General features: G+C 39.1%; 2 protein-coding genes across 3 annotated transcripts; both read left to right on the forward strand.

Moving 5' to 3' along the window:
• LOC128103400 (olfactory receptor 145-like) lies at positions 1-945 on the forward strand. Its single transcript, XM_052727770.1, has one exon. The coding sequence runs from the start codon at positions 1-3 to the stop codon at positions 943-945; it is 945 nt and encodes a 314-aa protein (XP_052583730.1).
• Positions 946-7,481: 6,536 nt separating this feature from the next.
• Positions 7,482-14,755, forward strand: LOC128121916 (olfactory receptor 145-like). Of its 2 annotated transcripts, none has more exons than XR_008222291.1 (2): positions 7,482-7,996; positions 8,534-12,115. XR_008222291.1 is itself a non-coding variant. In XM_052756997.1 (2 exons), exon 2 carries the CDS (start codon positions 12,890-12,892, stop codon positions 13,817-13,819), a length of 930 nt encoding a protein of 309 aa, XP_052612957.1. In that variant the 5' UTR covers positions 7,482-7,996; positions 12,873-12,889; the 3' UTR covers positions 13,820-14,755. The 2 variants fall into 2 exon arrangements, 1 of the variants encoding a protein (XP_052612957.1); XM_052756997.1 differs by lacking the exon at positions 8,534-12,115 and adding an exon at positions 12,873-14,755.
• Positions 14,756-20,357: the final 5,602 nt, after the last annotated feature.

A 20,357-nucleotide genomic window follows, 5' to 3' on the forward strand; every position in this document is an offset into this window, starting at 1 on the left:
ATGACCCAGAGAAGAATGGCCTTAGGCAATGACTCTTCTGTGAAGGAGTTCATTCTGCTGGGCTTGACAGAGCAGCCAGAACTCCAGCTGCCTCTCTTCTTTCTCTTCTTGGGAATCTATGTGGTCTCCACCTTGGGGAACCTGGGTTTGATGGTTCTGATTGTTTTGAACCCTCACCTGCACACTCCCATGTACTACTTTCTCTTCAACCTTTCCTTCATTGATTCCTGCTCCTCTTCTCTCATAACCCCTCAAATCCTGGTGAGTTTTATGAAGCAGAACATCATCTCCCATGCTGAGTGCATGACTCAGCTCTTTTTCTTTGCCTTCTTTATTATTGATGAATGCTACATTTTGACAGCCATGGCCTATGACAGATATGCTGCCATCTGTAAACCCCTGCTTTACCAGGTGACCATGTCCCATCAGGCCTGCCATTTGATGCTTGTGGGTGTGTATGTGATCGGGTTTGTTGGAGCCATGGTCCATACTGGTAGCATACTAAGTCTGACCTTCTGTGATGGCAACATCATCAATCACTATGTGTGTGACGTAGTTCCTCTCCGGAAGCTCTCTTGCACAAATACTGCCACCAATGAGCTGGTGGTTTTCATTGTTGTTAGTATCAATGTAATAGTGCCCACCCTGGCCATATCTATTTCTTACACCTTGATACTCTTCAACATCCTTGGCATCCATTCTGCAGAGGGTAGGTCAAAAGCCTTCAGTACCTGTGGCTCCCATGTAATAGCTGTTTCTCTTTTCTTTGGAGCCTCATCGTTCATGTATCTTAAGCCTACTAGTTCATCTGTGGATGATGATAAAGTAGCTACCATTTTTTATACCATCATGGGCTCAATGCTGAATCCTCTCATCTACAGTTTAAGGAATAAGGATGTTCACATTGCACTGAGAAAAACTTTGAAGAAAAGGATGTTTACCTAAGTAGAATCTGTATTTGTTCTGTAAGTAAATCTTAGGACATGTGAAGCCTAGGACTGGAAGAGTTGCCAATTTGTATAGCATTCGTTTATTTGTGTGAGGTCCTGGATTTGACCCACTGTCTTCAAAATCTTGAATGAAAACACCAACTAAAATAACTTCAAAATCCTAACCAGAGGTGAGAATAGTGTGGAATTAAACTATTTAATATTATACAAAATTAATTTGATTATCAAAAAATTCAGAAGTTAAGACAGTGAAGGGTATAGAGCATAGTTCATTCCATAATATTCCAAAATCACATGTATCTTTTTTCAGTTTTGAAAACTGAGCAACATATTTGTGCAGCAATCTACCAGTATGTTACACTCCAGCCTTAGAAATCACCAGGAATTATGTATACAAAGCACTGGATGATATTATACTTAGAAATCATAAGATCATGAGATCTTTTAAATGTACTTTTTTTTAATGTTTTTGCAGGTCATGTGTTTGGGGAATCATATTCATGCTCTCTTGCATGGTAGGCGAATGCTCTTCCATTTATCCACCTTAAGCACAACTGTGAGATCTTTGACTAGAGTACAACTAGAAGTTATGTCACTGTGCTACTGACATACTGATTTCAGTAGTCTAAGAGACATTGTCTCATTCATTCAGTTAATAACCCTCTTGGGATATTTGTCAATTTCTTTTTGGATGGTTCTTTTTTATCTCCAAAGGTTCAAATATGGATGGGAAGAGCCTTTTTCACTCTTGTCTTTTCTCTTTAGCCTCCTTGGTAAGGAGGAGTTGATGAGTCTATTTTGATTCCAGTGCTTGCAGACTAAAAGTGAAACAATTGTGGTCATTTAGGATCAATGGACTTGAGGGCAAGAATGTCCATATAAAGACAAGCTATGTCTTCATTGGGAAGAATTTGACTAAGCCATTTTACTTCTCATTGCTAAAGGAATTTTATCTTGTCCTCAAATAAATTATATAATCTTAATTTATTAGTAGCCATTTCTTTCCCTTTAATAATTATACCTTCATAATATACAGTGGTTAATTTTATTGAAGAGCAAATATAAACTGAGTATCTATGCAATTTTAGACATCAAGATATCTAGGATTTTGTCAAACATTACAAATGCAGCACTGAAGAATGCTGAAGATGAGTATGATCTCAGAAGGCTACAGACTAGTAAGGTGATGATAAAATTAAATTTTGTATTTGTGAATATATAATGGAAAAATAATACACAAAGTATTGGAAGAATGTAATTTTCTGAGAATAACTGTCTAATATCTTTAGTGGGCTTCTCACAGAACTCTTTAGAGGAGGTGGCAGGTGACTTGACTGTAGGGATAATTGCCCACAGAACAGCTAAGGAAAAGGAGGACCTGAGCAGAGTTTTAGAGGCAGCAACTACCTTGATGATGAGGAGGAATGGTTTTGGGAAGCAAATGAATGCTATGGCAGAAGGCCAAGCAGAAGAATGTGTATAAAAGTGTGAGGAATAATTAACATGAGGTTGAATTGGGGATCTGCAAGGGAAAAGAATGAATGTATATAAGCACAATAAAAGTCCAAGTGATATCAATCCAACATCTGACAGCTTTTTCTTCCTTCCTATTCTGAAGCATGGTCAATGTTCATCTATAACTAATGTATGTTGAGGAAAAATTGGTTCTGAAATTCATGAAAGAATAAATTTAAACAATAAAAATGTGCATGCTCTGCATGAGGGGTTGACGATTCTTTGCTAATTGTACACACCTGGAAAATAAGTCGAGGTTGTTAGATGTCAGCTGAAATAGTAGCAAGAGTTAGTTGGGAGCCCCTCGATACTGTGTCTGGATGAGTTTAGTTAGTTGTGTCAAATGGAAGGACCAATAGAAATGACTTGATTTTCAGTCTGAATTCTGCATGAGTTGAGTCTGAGTCTTCTGTGTCTTTGATTCTGCACATCTAATATTAAAACTTCTGTGGAAGTTACACACAGAATAAATGACAAATAATATACATTTCAAAATATTGTAATACTTTATTTTAAATACCATATTCCAGAAATATAAACATGTATTTTTCCCACTTAACTCCTTTGAAGTAAGTATGTACCTGACCCTCAATAGATTCTCACTGCTTTTTTTTATACTTTTTTTATTTTATAACATAATTTAATTTTACATATCAGCCATGGATTCCCTTGTTCTCCCCGCTCCCATCTCCTCTTTCCCCCAGCCCACCCCCCATTCCCATCTCCTCCAGGGCAAAGACTCCCCTGGGGATTCAGCTCAACCTGGTAGATTCAGTCCAGGCAGGTCCAGTCCCCTCCTCCCAGGATGAGCCAACTGTCCCTGTAAAAGCCCCAGGTTTCAAACAGCTAACTCATGCACTGAGTACAGGACCTGGTCTCACTGCCTGGATATTATTTTTGTTCTTTTGCCTTGAAACAGGATTGTTTCAATTGGGTCAATTCAGTTACTGCCAAGTGTACTACTCTGTGATACCATTTTATTGTACCTCAGAAATGCATACTTTTTTGTCAATTAAAAATAAAAATTGAGAAGGGTGTTGTTTCACTAATTTCTTTCTCAGCCCACTTATCATTTGTGTATAGGAGGGCTACTGAATTTTTTGAGTTTATTTTATATCCAACCACTTCAATGAAGGTATATGTTAACTGTAAGAGTAAACTATAATCAGGCTGGAAAAAACTAATTAATTAATAAATAAAAAAATAAAAGTTGAAAAACATTACATTTCCATGTGTATTTTCTGTATTTGGGTCTTTAAAGAAAATTAAGGTTTTAGTCTGAGACTAAATAAATCTTTCTATTCTTATATTGTCTCTGTTATATGTTTTGCTATAATACATATATGATGAGAAAAGCAACTTAGAGCATGTTTATGTATAAAATATTCATACTGATCCCATATACAGATATAATTATATGTAAACAAGGGTCATTGAAGTTTTCATCTACACTGTTAAAAAATGGAAAGTCCTAGAAGTAAACTTATATTACTTGAATGTCTGTTTCCACTCTTTTAATTTATTTGTAGTTTTATCTGTCTGTCTGTCTGTCTAGTAGAGTTTTAAACTTGTGGTCTGCTATTTATTACTGTTTTTCACTGACTAGCTAAGGCAAACATAAGCCCTGAGAAAAGTTGCTATCAGGAATGCCAGCCTCAATGCCCGCTAACGAGGCAGGTGAAGTTCTGATTTGGGGCCAGTGTCAAATGAAGGAGAGACACCTGTTGAAGCCAGCTGAGGAGAGACCAGAAACCTCCCAATGTCCCATAGTTGAAAATGTAAAATGTAAAATGCTTGTTCAAATCTCCCGTTGCAAAAGCAAAAAACTTGGTTCAAATCTCCCGGGGAAAAAACTTCATAAGTGACTTTTAGACCCGGAAAAGAACTATGTGAAATGGAGTCCATAAGCTAGCTTGCAACAAAGGACTGATATAAGAGAAATGCATTCTGGGAAATGTAGTTTTTCAGCTAAAGATGGCAATACTGTCCAAAAACTTTTCAGCTCAGAATGAAGCTTTTTCTCAAAGCAATGCTGGAAAGCTTAATCTTACCTCTTGAGAACCCAGATCAGACAAAAAGCTACCTATAAGAGCAAACAAGCCACTTTAAAATCCTTAAAACAAGGGAAAGCAGTTTATACATTGAACGTTGTCTTAGACATGAAGAAACTTATGTTGCAATTAAAGTTCTTTGCCTTTTGAATAAACTGCCTGCAATGAGTAATTCCTTTGCAAATCTAATAAGGAGACAAGGAAACAGGCATTCAAAAAGAAATGACTGCTTTATAGATGGGGAACAAACTTCAGAAAAATCTGTCTTTAAAAAAAAATAGTTGCTTCACCTGAAAGTTCCTTGTAAGAAATCAATGCTAAGTATCATAGCTGCTAATAACATCAGGAGTTAAAGCTAATGAAATGAAAATACTAAATCCTGAGAGTGCTTTTTCTCAGAGTAAGCTAATGAAGGATATGTTTCATGAAAGAACATCTATGTTCTTGACTCCTTTGACTAGTAACAGCTTTGGTGAAAATATTGGCACTAACAACAATCAAGTCAAAATGTTTCAACAAATTCAAGACACTATTCACAAAAGAAAGCTGCCATGCTTTGTGGGCCATATTAGTGCTCACTCCAATCTTCCTGTCCTTTAGCTGAGGTTAATGCAATGGCTGATAAGTTAACAAAGATAGTAGCATTATCCCAAGTGGAAATGGCTCAACAGTCACATGCTCTTCATCAAAATAGCAAAAGCTTAAGAAAGCAATTCAATTTTACCAAAGAAGCAGCTCGTCAAATAGTTAAATGATGTGGGATATGTCCAAAATATTTTCCTGTCCATCACTTAGGGGTAAACCCTTGAGGTCTTCTTCCCAATCATCTATGGCAAAAGGATGTTATGTATATTGCAGAATTTGGCAAATTAAGATATGTACATGTGACCATTGACACTTATTCAGGATTTTTAATGGCTAGTGCACAACCTGGGGAAGCTACAAAACATGCAATTATGCACTGCTTGAAGTGTTTTTTCGTATATGGTTATACCAAAAATTATTAAAACTGATAATGGTTCTAGATATAGTAGTAAGGCATTTCAACAATTTTGTACCCAATGGGAAATTGTACATAAAACAGGTATTCCTTATAATCCTCAGGGACAAGGTATTGTAGAAAGGGCTCATAGTAGTCTTAAAGTACAACTTCAAAAAATAAAAATAAAGGAAGAAATTTACCCTCAATCACCACACAATGCATTAAATCATGCTCTTTTTGTTCTGAACTTTTTGAATATGGATGTCCGTGAGCAGTCTACTGCAGATAGATTTTGGCACAGTGGCATCCAAGTGACTTTTGCTCAAGTGAAATGGAAAGATTCCTGCTCGGGATTATGGAAGGGTCCCGATCCTGTGTTAATATGGGGGCGAGGACATGTTTGTGTTTTTTCATAAGAGGAGAATGAAGCTTGGTGGTTACCGGAGCATCTGGTAAGGAGTGTGGAACTGAGGGAAGGGTCAGCTCCAATGACGTTCCTATAAAGGAACCAGAATGAAAGTGGCTCGATTAGTGTTTCTGGGGTTTTGTCACTGGTTAATGCAAACAGTGAGGAAATAGAGTTTGGAGCTGTGCCGCTTTTGGCTTTAGTAGCTCCTTTAGAAAAATACTTTATATCACCTAATAGCTGTGCAGTACTTTACGAAAAGCTTTACAGCAGCTAAATATGGTAATTTCACGCTCAGAGTGAAGTGAAGTTTTTCGGTAGAACAAACCAAAAGTACTGCTGTAATAGAAACGTTTGTCTGAATTGAAGCACTTAGGGGAGCTATTATGAATTTGGGTGAAGGGACAGCCTCTAGTTAAAAACCGTTTACCGCTGACAGTGCATCTCTAGAGAACTCGGCAGGTTTGGGGTATGGCTTTGTCCTAGAATGTTACAGTCCCCTAGCAACAAGTATCACAACTCTATAATGACAATACTCACTAAATCCCAGTGTTGTATAGCAAAGCTGACTATAAACTCTAAACTTTAGAAATGATGTACGTACTTCCTGTCTAGTTAAGAGAATCTAATAGAGATAGTGATAATTAAGAGTAAGAAGTAGAAAAAGATGAAAATAAGATATGTGAGTTTGTAGAAATTCTGTCTTGTTAGATCTCTGTGTTAAGAAATCTTTAGGTGTTTGCTAAGTTAAATATATGCTAATGATATCCCTATATAAGTTTGTAAAATAGATCTACAGAGTTCCTTTAAGAATATAAGCTTGTAAGAAGTATCTAAGGTAGTCTTAAGACATGTAGTAATAAGGGTGTAAGAAAGATACTGGTTGCAAATGTAAGTTTAAATAAGAAATAAGATAAGAAGTATATAAATAAGTAGATGTTAATATGTTATATGTGAGTTTGTAAAAATGTGTAAATGTTGAGTGTGAGTTTATGCTTAAGCACATGTTATATGTCAGTTTGTGAAAGTGTAAATATTGAATGTGAATCTATGCTTAATGTATATGGTAAAAGAATTTGAGACACAGAAGGTAGTGTCCTAGTAGACTGCAAAGCAGGCAGTCTGAATGGTTTCAAAAGCTCCAGAAGCCACTAAGAAGCTAAGAATGGTGGACGCACAAAACCAGCATAAGGCATCCGGAGCTGAAATCTGTGGAAAATCAACGCAACACAGAAAAACCTGAGCTAACATAAAAAATGGTACTGTTTAGAATACTACTGTAGATCCTGCCCCGGACTTCCCTTCTGGACAGAGATGAGTGTCCTGGCTCAGACAGGACCCCATCCCTGGGCACCAGTCACTCCAGGGAAGACCTACCCAACTTGCCCCGGGTTCTGGCCACCGGGCAGGTTCCCTTCTAGTCCCCTTCTCCGGGACCCCCGGCGGACCCTGCAATCTCCACGCCCTGCCCCCACGCCCATCCGCCCGAGACCCCAGCCACTTTCTGAGACTTAGAGGCCAGCCCCCAGCTCCCATCCTGCCCCGGACTTCCCTTCTGGACAGAGGTGAGTGCCCTGCCTCAGCCTGGACCCCATCCTTGGGCACCAGCCACTCCGGGGAAGACCTGCCCAACTTGCCCCCAGGTTCTAGCCACCGGGCAGGCTCCCTTCTAGCTCCACCGGGAACGATCCCCTTCTCCAAGACCCTCTGCAGACCCTGCAGTCTCCACGCCCTGCCCCCACGCCCATCCGCCCGAGACCTCAGCCACTTCCTGGGACTTGGAGGCCAGCCCCCAGCTCCCATCCTGCCCCGGACTTCCCTTCTGGACAGAGGTGAGTGCCCTAGCTCGGCCCGGACCCCATCCCTGGGCACCAGCCACTCCAGGGAAGACCTGCCCAACTTGGCCCCAGGTTCTGGCCACTGGGCAGGTTCCCTTCTAGCCCCATCCAGGAAGGATCCCCTTCTCCAAGACCTCCGGCAGACCCTGCAATCTCCACGCCCTGCCCATCCGCCCGAGACCCCAGTCACTTCCTGAGACTTAGAGGCCGGCCCCCAGCTCCCATCCTGCCCCGGACTTCCCTTCAGGACAGAGGTGAGTGTCCTGGCTCAGCCCGGACCCCATCCCTGGGCACCAGCCACTCCAGGGAAGACCTGCCCAACTTGCCCCCGGGTTCTGGCCACCGGGCAGGTTCCCTTCTAGCCCCGCCGGGAAGGACCCCCTTTCTCCGAGACCCCCTGCAGACCCTGCAATCTCCACGCCCTGCCCCCACGCCCATCCGCCCGAGACCCAAGCCTCTTCCTGAGACTTAGAGGCCGGCCCCCAGCTCCCATCCTGCCCCGGACTTCCCTCCTGGACAGAGGTGAGTGCCCTGCCTCAGCCCAGACCCCATCCCTGGGCACCAGCCACTCCAGGGAAGACCTGCCCAACTTGCCCCCAGGTTCTAGCCACCGGGCAGGTTCCCTTCTAGCCCCACCGGGAAGGACCCCCTTTCTCCGAGACCCTCTGCAGACCCTGCAGTCTCCACGCCCTGCCCCCACACCCATCCGCCGGAGCCCCAAGCCTCTTCCTGAGACTTAGAGGCCGGCCCCCCAGCTCCCATTCTGCCCCGGGGACTTCCCTTCTGGACAGAGAGAGACCAGAGAGAGAGAGAGACAAGAACTCCCATCCTGCCCCGGACTTCCCTTCTGGATAAGAGTGCCTATCCTGCCCCGGACTTCCCTTCTGGACAAGAGCTCCCATCCTGCCCCGGAGTTCCCATTTGGACAAGAGAGCTCCCATCTGGACAAGAGAGAGAGGCTTCCTGAATCTGTCAGCTCTGTCTGAACCAAGTGTGCTGATAAGACCAAGAACGAACCACAAGGAGATGGGCAGACGTCAAGGCAGAAATACATACAACAAAATGAAGAGCAATACAGCATCACCAGAACCTAGCCCTCCTCCAACATCTAGACCTGAACATCAAAAATTGGAAGAAAACAGCCTTATGAATGACATCATGAAGAAGGTAGAGGCTTATGTAGAGGAAAAGACAAAAAAATGGGATGAACGCTGTAAACAACTAGAGGAAAGGGCAGACAAATTAGAAGAAAACAGTAAAGTCCTGGAAGAAAACAATAAGGTACTGAAAGAAAATCAAGAAAAAGCAATGAAACAAATGAAGGAAACAGTCCAAGACCTGAAAAGGGAAATAGAATACTACTGTACCTAGAAAGGTCTCTGTCCATGAGAACAAAAGTTGCAGAGACGCTTGTTTGAACTAAAATTGTTAACTGCAAAAAGTTTTGGTTGTAAAACGTTTCTTCATATTTGGAAGTGAAAGCCTGATACCAGAATTTACTTTTTTTGAACTTTTTGAACTTAAAATAATGAGATAAAACTACAAAAAGACTTTTGTTATGGATTTCTTCATATTTGGAAAGCTAGTACCAGAATTTATCATTTGAATTTTGGGACTTAATGAAATGAACAATAGATTTCATTGCAATGGGACAATTTTGAGTTTACTTATAGTAATGACCTGGGAACTGTTTTCTGGAATTATTTGTGTTAAAAATGGAACTGTTTAAATGAAGAAATTTATTGTTTCTACCTTGATTCAAGATGCAGTTTTGTGTATGCATATATGCTGGTTATTCATGAATTGTTCTGTGTTAAAAAATGCAATTGTTTTGTGGAACTGTTTATGTAAAAATGGAATTACTTATGGAACTGGTTTTGTGTTACAAATGGAACTGTTTAAACAGAAAAGTTTGGGTTTTCTAACTATGCTTGAGATTTTGCTTAAAAAATTATAAAGAAAAGGAAGAGTTAATATTCCTTAGTTTATTTAATTTAAAAAATTGTTTGTGTGGATTAATGTCATGTTAGTAAGAAATGCAAATGGGGTAGACTAAGACTACTTTTAAAGTGTAAAGAGTTTTATTAAGAAACTGCTTTTGGATGTTTTGCTAAAAGTTTTCAAAGTGTTAATGGTTAGATTGAGAATACTGCATTTCAATATGGGCTTATAGGAATTGTGTAAGTTTGGGTTCCTCTGCCCCGCCTGCAGGGCTTCAACGGGTTCTCAACCACCCTAGGGACGGAATGATAGAGACAGGAGATACAAGGAAATACACTAAGTCTAGATTCTGATCAAGGTGCAACTTTATTTTTCTCCAAGAGGGTTTATATAGTGCCTGCAGGGTGGGGGGAGCAAGAAGCTGTCATCTGCATAAGGTGGGGCAAGCTATCAGGATGTTTGTATAGGATGTTTACAGGGTGAAAGGGTCAAGGGCTCTGCCTCAATGTCCTGTTGCTAGGCAACCTGACTGTAAGATGTTCTAGTTGCCTGTCCTTAGAGATTCTGTCCTTGTCCCTGACATTCCTCTAACTAGGTTGGAGATTGTTTTAAAAAATTATAAAGAAAAGGAGGAGTTATGAGTGAATTAAGGTTGAATGTATGTTTGCAGAAATTATGTTTAACCTGATATTAATGCACCCTTGTTTTGTGAAGTTAAGGAAATATTTAAGTTTGATGTGAATACATCAGAAGTTTTTCCTATGTTCTGTTAGCAAGAAAATTCAAATGATTCTATTAAGAGTTAAAGTTGTAAGACTGAGAAAATTGTTAACTATATATAGCACCATATATGTTAATTCAAATGGTTCTGTTAAGAGTTTGCTTTGAGTTGTAAGATTGGGAGAATTGTGACTATGTACAGCAATATTTATGTTAACCTGTTAGTGGTAATGATGAAGTTAAGGGATTCTTTAAATTTGCGATTGCATTAAGTTTTTGTTTTAGAAAGGGCTTGAGGCAACTAAGACTGCTGTAGTCACCTTGGACCTAATTCAAAAAAGAAATGCCATCTTTATCATCCTCTACTCCCATACTGGGAGGTATAACAGCTATGGAGATTGCTCCAAGCTATTAATGAGTTATTTTTTATATATTTAGAAAGGGAGACCTGTGGGAGCCTGTTTTCTGGTTCTTCGTGGCTTTACCCAGCAGGTCCGCATAGAGGATGATTAGGGCCATGGGCCTGAGTGCAGGTGTCTGAAATGGTCTGCACTTGCCTGTGCTGGGGGGGGAGGTCTTTTGCTCCACCCCTTGGCATCTCTATAAATACCCTGGGGCGGAGACAGGGCCCATTGGAATAGGTCCCAGGCCCTCTTGAGGCTATCCTTTATTTTCTATCTGTTTATCTCTGCAATATAAATCCTATCTAATATTTCTTGCTGCTCACACTCAAGAGAACTCTGGGGAACTGTGGGGTTGGTGGGTAAATGCCCCCACAATTGGTACAAGTCTTGTGGGAGAAAACGTTGAGGTTTTTTTTTTTTTTTTTGGATTTTAGACTTGCCCCACAGACAGAACTCATTCCTAGTGTAATTCATGGGGCAAACTACCAGAGACTAGATAGGTTATAGGTTCTAGGGAAGTGCTGTTTTTCTATTTGGATATAGAATTAAACTGACTTCTAATAAATTTCTATTATATATGTACCCATAGATTAGTGCATCTCCACCTTCATCAGAAATACTTCTTTCAGCAATAGATAGTGATTAACACAGACATTCATAACTTGGAAATAGGCAGAGAATAAGAGTCTGGGAGTGCTGAATCCTAAATGGGACCTCCACATCATACCCCTTCTCCCAAGCCTAAGTGGTCATAAGTGAATTAGGGGTGGGAAGATTGTAAAGCCCAGAGGTGATAGATAACTTCACTGAAGCAATGTTTTCAAGACTCAGTATGTTCCCTGCTCAAATAAACTCACAGTGGCTGCAACAGTATGCATAAGACCTGTGTAAAATCAAATATGACAAAATACAGACATTGAGGGGGGATAGGATCATGAAGTTCCACCTCAACTATAGTCAACTGGGTGGCTACTGGGAGAAATATAGTCAGTTTTAAGTATGTGGCCCCAGAGAGGTTACTTATACTCATATAGATATCCCTACATTTATATACATAATGACACTGCTGACTGAACTCAGTAAGTTTAAAAAAGTAAGGGAAAAAAAAGATCAAGTTTTGTGAGTATAGTGGTAGGATGTTGGGGGAGGAATTTCAAAAGAAGGATTCAGGAGTAAATTTGATGAAAACATATTATATATATGGATGAAATTTCCAAATAATAAATAAAAAACAAAATTAAATACCTCCAATGAGCCAATGTCATTACTATTGAACTAGTCCCTAAGTACAATGGCAATAAAGCATGATCTCTTGGGGAAAATACCTGGGAAACAAACTATTCAATTTTTAATGAGGTTCCTAAGATTATAGTCTCATAAAACCCTCTTGAGTCTTAATCAGTTGGCTCTTTAGACATCAGTGGATGCTATTTAACAACCTCCTGAAGAGAGAACAACCTTGGAAAAGTCACCATTGGAAATAATGATCTACAATCATGGCTTTTCTTAATCTCCCGAAATGATGGCTCTGACTTTGTGGTCCAAAATTAATTTCCCTCATCACTGGAAAGGCACATGTAGTAACAACAGAAAAGAATATATATTTGGGGCTATGAACCTTTACTGGGTCACATGCTCATCTGTGAGAGTAGAAAAGTGTCTGTGAGGTCACTTAGGAGTTCCTCATGCACAAGGGTAAGTATTGAACAGGATGCATGCTTGTTTTTCTTTCTCTAAACCATGTTGAGTTTTTGATGTGCCTTGTGTCTTCCTTTTTGAGATTATCATTGAACGTTAAGTGGGATGTGGTTTTCATGATAGCAGAAGAACAGAGATGTTGCAGAACCAAAAATGGTCACTGGTTCCCTGAATATTATTCCTAAGGAAATGGCCTTTCATTTGTTTATTTCTGTACATGAACTTCCATAAAATGTAGAAAACAAAATCACAGAGAAGTGTGAACATGACTTTATTATTCAATTTTGTTCTTAGTCCAATTTTAATGGGGTAGTTGGGGTAGGGCAGGGATTTTATTTTAATGTTATGATTTTTACTGTTCTCACAGATATGACCTAGAGAAGAATGGCCTCAGAAAATGGCTCTTCCGTGAAGGAGTTCATCCTCCTGGGCTTGACACAGCAGCCAGTGCTCGAGCTGCCTCTCTTCTTCCTCTTTTTGGGAATCTATGTGGTCTCCATGGTGGGGAACCTGGGCTTGATGGTTCTGATTGTTTTGAACCCTCACCTGCACACTCCCATGTACTATTTTCTCTTCAACCTTGCCTTCATTGATTCCTGCTGCTCCTCTGTCATAAACCCCCAAATCCTGGTGAGTTTTATGAAGCAGAACATCATCTCTCATGCTGAGTGCATGTCACAACTCTTTTTCTTCTGCTTCTTCGTTATTGATGAATGCTACATTTTGACAGCCATGGCCTATGACAGATATGCTGCTATCTGTAAGCCCCTGCTTTACCAGGTGACCATGTCCCATCAGACCTGCCATTTGATGCTTGTGGGTGTGTATGTGATGGGGTTTGCAGGAGCCATGGCCCATACTGGTAGCATACTAAGTCTGACCTTCTGTGATGGCAACATCATCAATCACTATGTGTGTGACATAGTTCCTCTCCGGAAGCTCTCTTGTACAAATACTGCCACCAATGAGCTGGTGGTTTTCATTGTTGTTAGTATCAATGTAATAGTGCCCACCCTGACTATATTTATTTCTTACACCTTGATACTCTTCAACATCCTTGGCATCCATTCTGCAGAGGGTAGGTCAAAAGCCTTCAATACCTGTGGCTCCCATGTAATAGCTGTTTCTCTTTTCTTTGGAGCCTCATCGTTCATGTATCTTAAGCCTACTAGTTCATCTGTGGATGATGATAAAGTAGCTACCATTTTTTATACCATTATGGGCTCAATGCTGAATCCTCTCATCTACAGTTTAAGGAATAAGGATGTTCACATTGCACTGAGAAAAACTTTGAAGAAAAGGATATTTATCTAAGTAGAATCTGTATTTGTTCTGTAAGTAAATCTTAGGACATGTGAAGCATAGGACTGGAGGAGTTGCTAATTTGTAGAGCATTTGTTTATATGTGTGAGGTCCTGGATTTGACCCACTGTCTTCAAAAACCTGAAAGACAGTAACAACTAAAATAACATCAAAATCCTAAAAATAAAACATAACAAAAAATAGAAAAACAAAAACCAGTGGTGAGGATAGTGTGGAATTAAAACTACTTAACATTTGCAAAATTAATTTAATTATCAAAGAAAATTCAAAACTAAAGACAGTGAAGGGTAGGGAGCATAGTTTATTCCATAATTTTCCAAAATCATATGTATCTTTTTTCAGTTTTGAAAACTGAACAACATATTTGTGCAGCAATCTACCGGTATGATATACTCCAGCCTTAGAAATCACCAGGAATTAAATATACAAGGCACTGAATGATATTATACTCAGAAATCATAAGATCATGAGATCTTTTAAATGTACATTGTTTATGTTTTTGCAGGTCGTGTGTTTGGAGTATCATATTCATGCTCTCTTGCATGCTAGGTTAATGTTCTTCCATTTATCCACCTTAAGTACAACTGTGAGATCTTTGACTAGGGTATGTCACTGTACTACTGACATACTGATTTCAGTAGTCTTAGAGACACTGTCTCATTCCTTCAGTTAATAACCCTCTGGGGATATTTGTAGATTTCTTTTTGGATGGTTCTTTTTTATCTCCAAAGGTTCAAATATGGATGGGAAGAGCCTTTTTCACTCTTGTCTTTTCTCTTTAGCTTCTTTGGTAAGGAGGAGTTGATGAGTCTATTTTGATTCCAGTGCTTGCAGACTAAAAGTGAAACAATTGTGGTCATTTAGGATCAATGGACTTGAGGGCAAGAATGTCCATATAAAGACATGCTATGTCTTCTTTGGGAAGGATTTGACTAAGCCATTTTACTTCTCATTGCTAAAGGAATTTTATCTTGTCCTCAAATAAATTATATAATCTTAATTTATTAGTAGTCATTTCTTTCCCTTTAATAATTTTACTTTCATAATATACAGTGGTTAATTTTATTGAAGAGTAAATATAAACTGAGTATCTATGCAATTTTAGACATCAAGATATCTAGGATTTTGTCAAACATTACAAATGCAGCACTGAAGAATGCTGAAGATGAGTATGATCTCAGAAGGCTACAGACTAGTAAGGTGATGATAAAATTAAATTTTGTATTTGTGAATATATAATGGAAAAATAATACACAAAGTATTGGAAGAATGTAATTTTCTGAGAATAACTGTCTAATATCTTTAGTGGGCTTCTCACAGAACTCTTTAGAGGAGGTGGCAGGTGACTTGACTGTAGGGATAGTTGCTCACAGAACAGCTAAGGAAAGGGAGGACCTAAGCAGAGTTTTAGAGGCAGCAAGTACCTTGATGATGAGGAGGAATGGTTTTGGGAAGCAAATGAATGCTATGGCAGAAGGCCAAGCAGAAGAATGTGTATAAAAGTGTGAGGAATAATTAACATGAGGTTGAATTGGGGATTTGCAAGGGAAAAGAATGGATGTATATGAGCACAATAAAAGTCCAAGTGATATCAATCCAACATCTGACAGCTTTTTCTTCCTTCTTCTCTATTCTGAAGCATGGTCAATGTTCATCTATAACTAATGTATGTTGAGGAAAAATTGGTTCTGAAATTCATGAAAGAATAAATTTAAACAATAAAAATTTGCATGCTCTGCATGAGGGGTGATGATCCTTTGCTAATTGTATACACCTGGAAAATAAGTCAAGGTTGCTAGATGTCAGCTGAAAGAGTAGCAAGAGTTAGTTGGGAGCCCCTCGATACTGTGTCTGGATGAGTTTAGTTAGCTGTGTCAATGCAAGGACCAACAGAAATGACTCGATTTTCAGTCTGAATTCTGCATGAATTGAGTCTCAGTCTTCTATGTCTTTGATTCTGCACATCTAATATTAAAACTTCTGTGGAAGTTACACACAAAATAAATGACAAATAATGATATTCATTTAAAAATATTGTAATACTTTATTTTTTATTTTTTTATTTTTTTTTTTTGGTTTTTCGAGACAGGGTTTCTCTGTGTAGCTTTGTGCCTTTCCGGGATCTCGCTCTGTAGACCAGGCTGGCCTCGAACTCACAGAGATCCGCCTGGCTCTGCCTCCCGAGTGCTGGGATTAAAGGCGTGCGCCACCACCGCCCGGCGGATAATACTTTATTTTAAATACCATATTCCAGAAACATAAACATGTATTTTTTTCCACTTAACGTCTTTGAAGTAAGTATGTACCTGATCCTCAATAGCTTCTCACTGCTTATTTTTGTTCTTTTGCCTTGAGACAGGATTGTGTGGTGCATCTCAGTATAGTCTTGAATTTATCATCCTCTTGTCTTTGTTTCTTGAGGACTGAGATAACAGGCATGTGCCACTCCTTTTGGCCTAACAAGTTCTGAGCATTGATGGTGCTCTGCTGGCAGTTCCAACACAGCTGCCATTGCTAGTAACAGGGTAACGACCTGATGATAGATATCGATATCACTGTCACTGCAGTTGAGTTGGGGGAGAATTTGTGTTAATACAGAGTTGGTGTTAACTTGGGGTAATTAAAGATTCATATATATCCATGAAAAATGTATTTATTGTTACATTTGTAAGATCAATTAAAACTATAATATGAAAGCAACTATAATTTGTTACATACAACACATATGAATTAGCATATGGAGAAAAGAACCAAGAGCATACTGAAACATCGTTAAGGAAATGTTGTTTTGTACTACTAGGAATGGATGTAGTAACTTCCCATGCCAGACAAGCACCAATACTCATGAATATACAACCAATTTGAAGGGATTTTATTAGAGAAATAGCATCATTTTATATACTTACTTTTTATTCATTTAATACAAAGCAATAGTACCTCAGAAATCAAGATAACCACAAGTCATAGAAGCTAGGTCATTATATATGAGACTCATTCACAAAATGTGGTATATATTAAAATGCCTTAATTCTGAAGTCAGGATAAATTGTTGAGTCGACTGTAAATAGGAGTGTATATGTACACATATCAGGATCCTTCTAATAAGAAAAAAAGTAGAAACCCCAAGCAGTATGTGATTTCGTGTCAGTGTGGGTTGACAGCCTCCTCTTCTCTCTTAGTGATGTGAATCACAACATCAGGTCTTACTAATTTGAGATTGCTGTGTCAGTGCAGTTTCATACTGTCTTCACTGTCTTTGTAGAATAGTGGTTATTAGGCAGATTTGCACCTACATGAAGTTTTGTTGGTGTCTCATTTCCCAGGAGAGTGGACTGTAACAGTACTAGTTTCTTAATGATGTGATTAGTTTAAAACTCATTTAATTTAATTTGCAATAATGTTAAGGTTGGCCCTAAACCAATCTGACTAGTGTCCTTAAGAGAAAAGAAATGCGGACACTTAAACATCAAGAAAGGATGTACACATAGGAAGGACCTGGTGACAGCACAGCAAAAGCATAGTCATCTGTCAACCAAACAGAGAAGCCTCAGAAAACACATAACCCACACTTGATGGAGGACTTTCAGCCCCCAGAGCTGCAAGAAAATGATCTCCTCTTGTTTAAGCCCTTCTGTCTAGTGCACATTCCTGAAAATTTTTTTTTTCACACACTTAAGCAAGTGACACAGTGGTAGAAATACAATTTTAAGCTTTGTGTGCCAGGTATTAAACATGGACTTTACACAGACACAGAAGTGCTTTATCATAGTGCTATAAATAGCCATTCCTCTTTTTACTTTTGAATTTGGAACAAGGTCTCACTGGGTTACTCATGATGACCTTGAACCCTTCCTGGAGTCCAGACATGTCTTGAAATCAGCATCCAGATTTGTTAGGATTATAGGTATGTATCACCAGGCCCAGCTACTTTATAGTTTAAGGAGCCTATAGTGAGACAAACAGAACAATGGAACAAACACACAAAAAACTCTGCCAGTTGTGATGCACATACTTTATTAGTTACTGTAATCCCACACAGAGGAGTCTGAGGCAGAAAGCTGAACAGTTCAAGGCTTTCCTAAACCACAAAGTGAGTTCCAAGTCAGCATGTGCTCTATAAGCAGACTGTGTCTTTCAAATCAAACCAACCAACCAACCAACCAACTCACCAACCCACCAACCAACCAAACAACCAAACAACCTATAAACTGAACAACCAATACAGCAAGCAACTAGATGAAACAAAAATAACAAAAAAGCCACTAAAAAAAGAGCAAGAGTAAACATGAAATACAAGCCTTTAAACTTTGGAAAGATGGCATTTTATGTAAAGAAATATAATTTTAAGTTGATGAATAATAATTGCACATATTTGAGTGGCAATGTCTTCTAAAGTGAATTGTATTGAGGGACTGTGACTGTGAGAACAAGGAAGATAGTCATTAGGTTGAGAACACAAATCTAAGCTCCCAGAGAAAGAAAAGACTTTCCAAAATGGCATCTCAACACTGAGTTCTTACAGATGAAGAAGAGAATAAGAGGAAGGAGGAAGAGGAAGAGGAGGAGGAGGAAGGAGAAGAAGAAAGAAAAGAAGAAGGAGGAGTAGGGAAAGGAGGAGGAGGAGGAAGAAGAAGATGATGACTAATCTCTCTTTCTGAGAAATCACTATTGTTCACTGGATCAAGGTCCATCTATAGAGACTATTGAAAAAGGAGCCAAGTGAGTTATTGAAGTGAAAAAATTACTGATAGAGTCTACCAATCAAGATGGTGGCTCGTGTCCAGAGATGACTATCTTAACTCAGTATTAATTTAGTTCCTTTTGACTTTGGCAAGGGTTACACAAGCATTGATATTAGGAAAGTTCTGGTGACTCGAGCCTTGTAGTCAGTGCCTCAAAGTTGTAAAACCTGGTTGCTGTCAATCTGTGGGTCCTGATGCCTCTGTAAACCTGGAAGCTATGTTAGTCACACAATGTATATTTAGCCTTGAGAGAGATTAGAGAGATGAGGAATTTTTGGCACATCTCAATCTCCTACTGTCTTTCTCTGAATGTCTAGCATGTCTGTGTAACAAAGTTTAACAGAAGCAATCTGACCCAAAGGTAAGAGAATAAAGGATACAGGTACAGTGTGAAGGTGGAGATGTCAAGCTTAGGATCTGTTTTGTCACCCTAGAACAAGCTGCAGGCTCAACTGAAGGGTCCATGCTTTCAGCAAAAGTCTATGTTAAGGCACTCAGGCAACCAACACCATCATAACCCACAAATCAGCATGGTATTTACAGGAAATCAAAGTGAGGGGAGACATCTTACATTGTTCATCAACATGGTCCAAGATCAGTGATTTTCAAGGTAGCTGAACATAAGAGAAGCTATAGGCAGGCTTTAGTTAGATTTCAAAAGCATGTAAAAATTCAGTTCATTAAATCATCAGGAAATTCTGAAAATGTTCACATCTGTCCACTTGGGGACATTCTGAGCTATTATTTTTAAACAATCTAGGCAATAGGACAAGTCTTGGAAGTTAAGTGATGACTGATCTCAATGCAAAAACTTGTGTTACCTCAAAGAGATCATTTATTCTGAATTGACTTCAACTCAGAGACAAGGATTTAGCTTGCTATGTATACTGGAGGCTTTTATAGTAACCAAACAAAAGAAAGTCACAAATCAATGCACCTTTCAAATACTAGCAGGTCACCAGGAAGGAGATTGGAGAAGTGGAAACATCTTTGTTATAGTCCTCAGATGCTGTCTGCTGACATTTTTAGCATTTGAATTGGTAGAAACTGGTGGCTAGTTAATGCATTCCACAAGGATTTTGCCTGATAGTTACAAGGCTGGGAGGGTAGGATGAAGGAGGGGTGAGTGAGGGATAGCTATCACTCAATTGTAAATGGGACATCTACACAACACTCCCTCACCCCAAGGTACAGGCATCTTCTTGGAAGATAGGGCAGAAGAATTGTAAGAGCCAGAGGCAGTGCTCATTGGCAGGGAAACAGCCTCCTGTGGATATGACAATGAAATACAGCGGGGAGCTCCTCCAATTGCCTGTGTCCCAGTGCACAGATTTGATTTTAATCTGTTGAATGCTATGAAATAATTATTAGTTAGAATAATTACATCTAAATACATTTTACCGAAATAATTATTTTTTCTCACTGTTTCTGTTAAAAAGCTAAAGTACAGCTTTTCTTCATAGTTCTTTAATAAGAGCACTTGGTTATTTAAATATAGAATAAAAATGTGAAACTGCATAGTAAATAAATAATGTAAAGTGCATATACTTGTCCTAGAAATAATACAGTATCTAAATTCTAATTGCCCATTACTAATTCCCTGAATTATATTTCCTCTGTATAAAAACTACAGAGTGGTCCTATCACCTGTATTCAAGGGAGTGCATAATTTTCAGTGAGATTTTCATAACAACTCTCATGAATTAGGATGTAAACTCAGTGTTTTAAGTTAGGGTTTCTATTGCTGTGAAGAGACACCAGGATCACGGCAACTCTTACAGAGGAAA

This window comes from Peromyscus californicus, unplaced genomic scaffold (genome assembly GCF_007827085.1).
Source record: "Peromyscus californicus insignis strain IS unplaced genomic scaffold, ASM782708v3 Scaffold_11__1_contigs__length_118956290, whole genome shotgun sequence".
NCBI lineage: Eukaryota > Metazoa > Chordata > Mammalia > Rodentia > Cricetidae > Peromyscus > Peromyscus californicus.

What these genes read in the sequence shown, in the direction of transcription:
- LOC128103400 (XM_052727770.1), top strand. Translation starts at nt 1, where the DNA reads ATGACCCAGAGAAGAATGGCCTTAGGCAATGACTCTTCTGTGAAGGAG.
- LOC128121916 (XM_052756997.1), top strand. Translation starts at nt 12,890, where the DNA reads ATGGCCTCAGAAAATGGCTCTTCCGTGAAGGAGTTCATCCTCCTGGGC.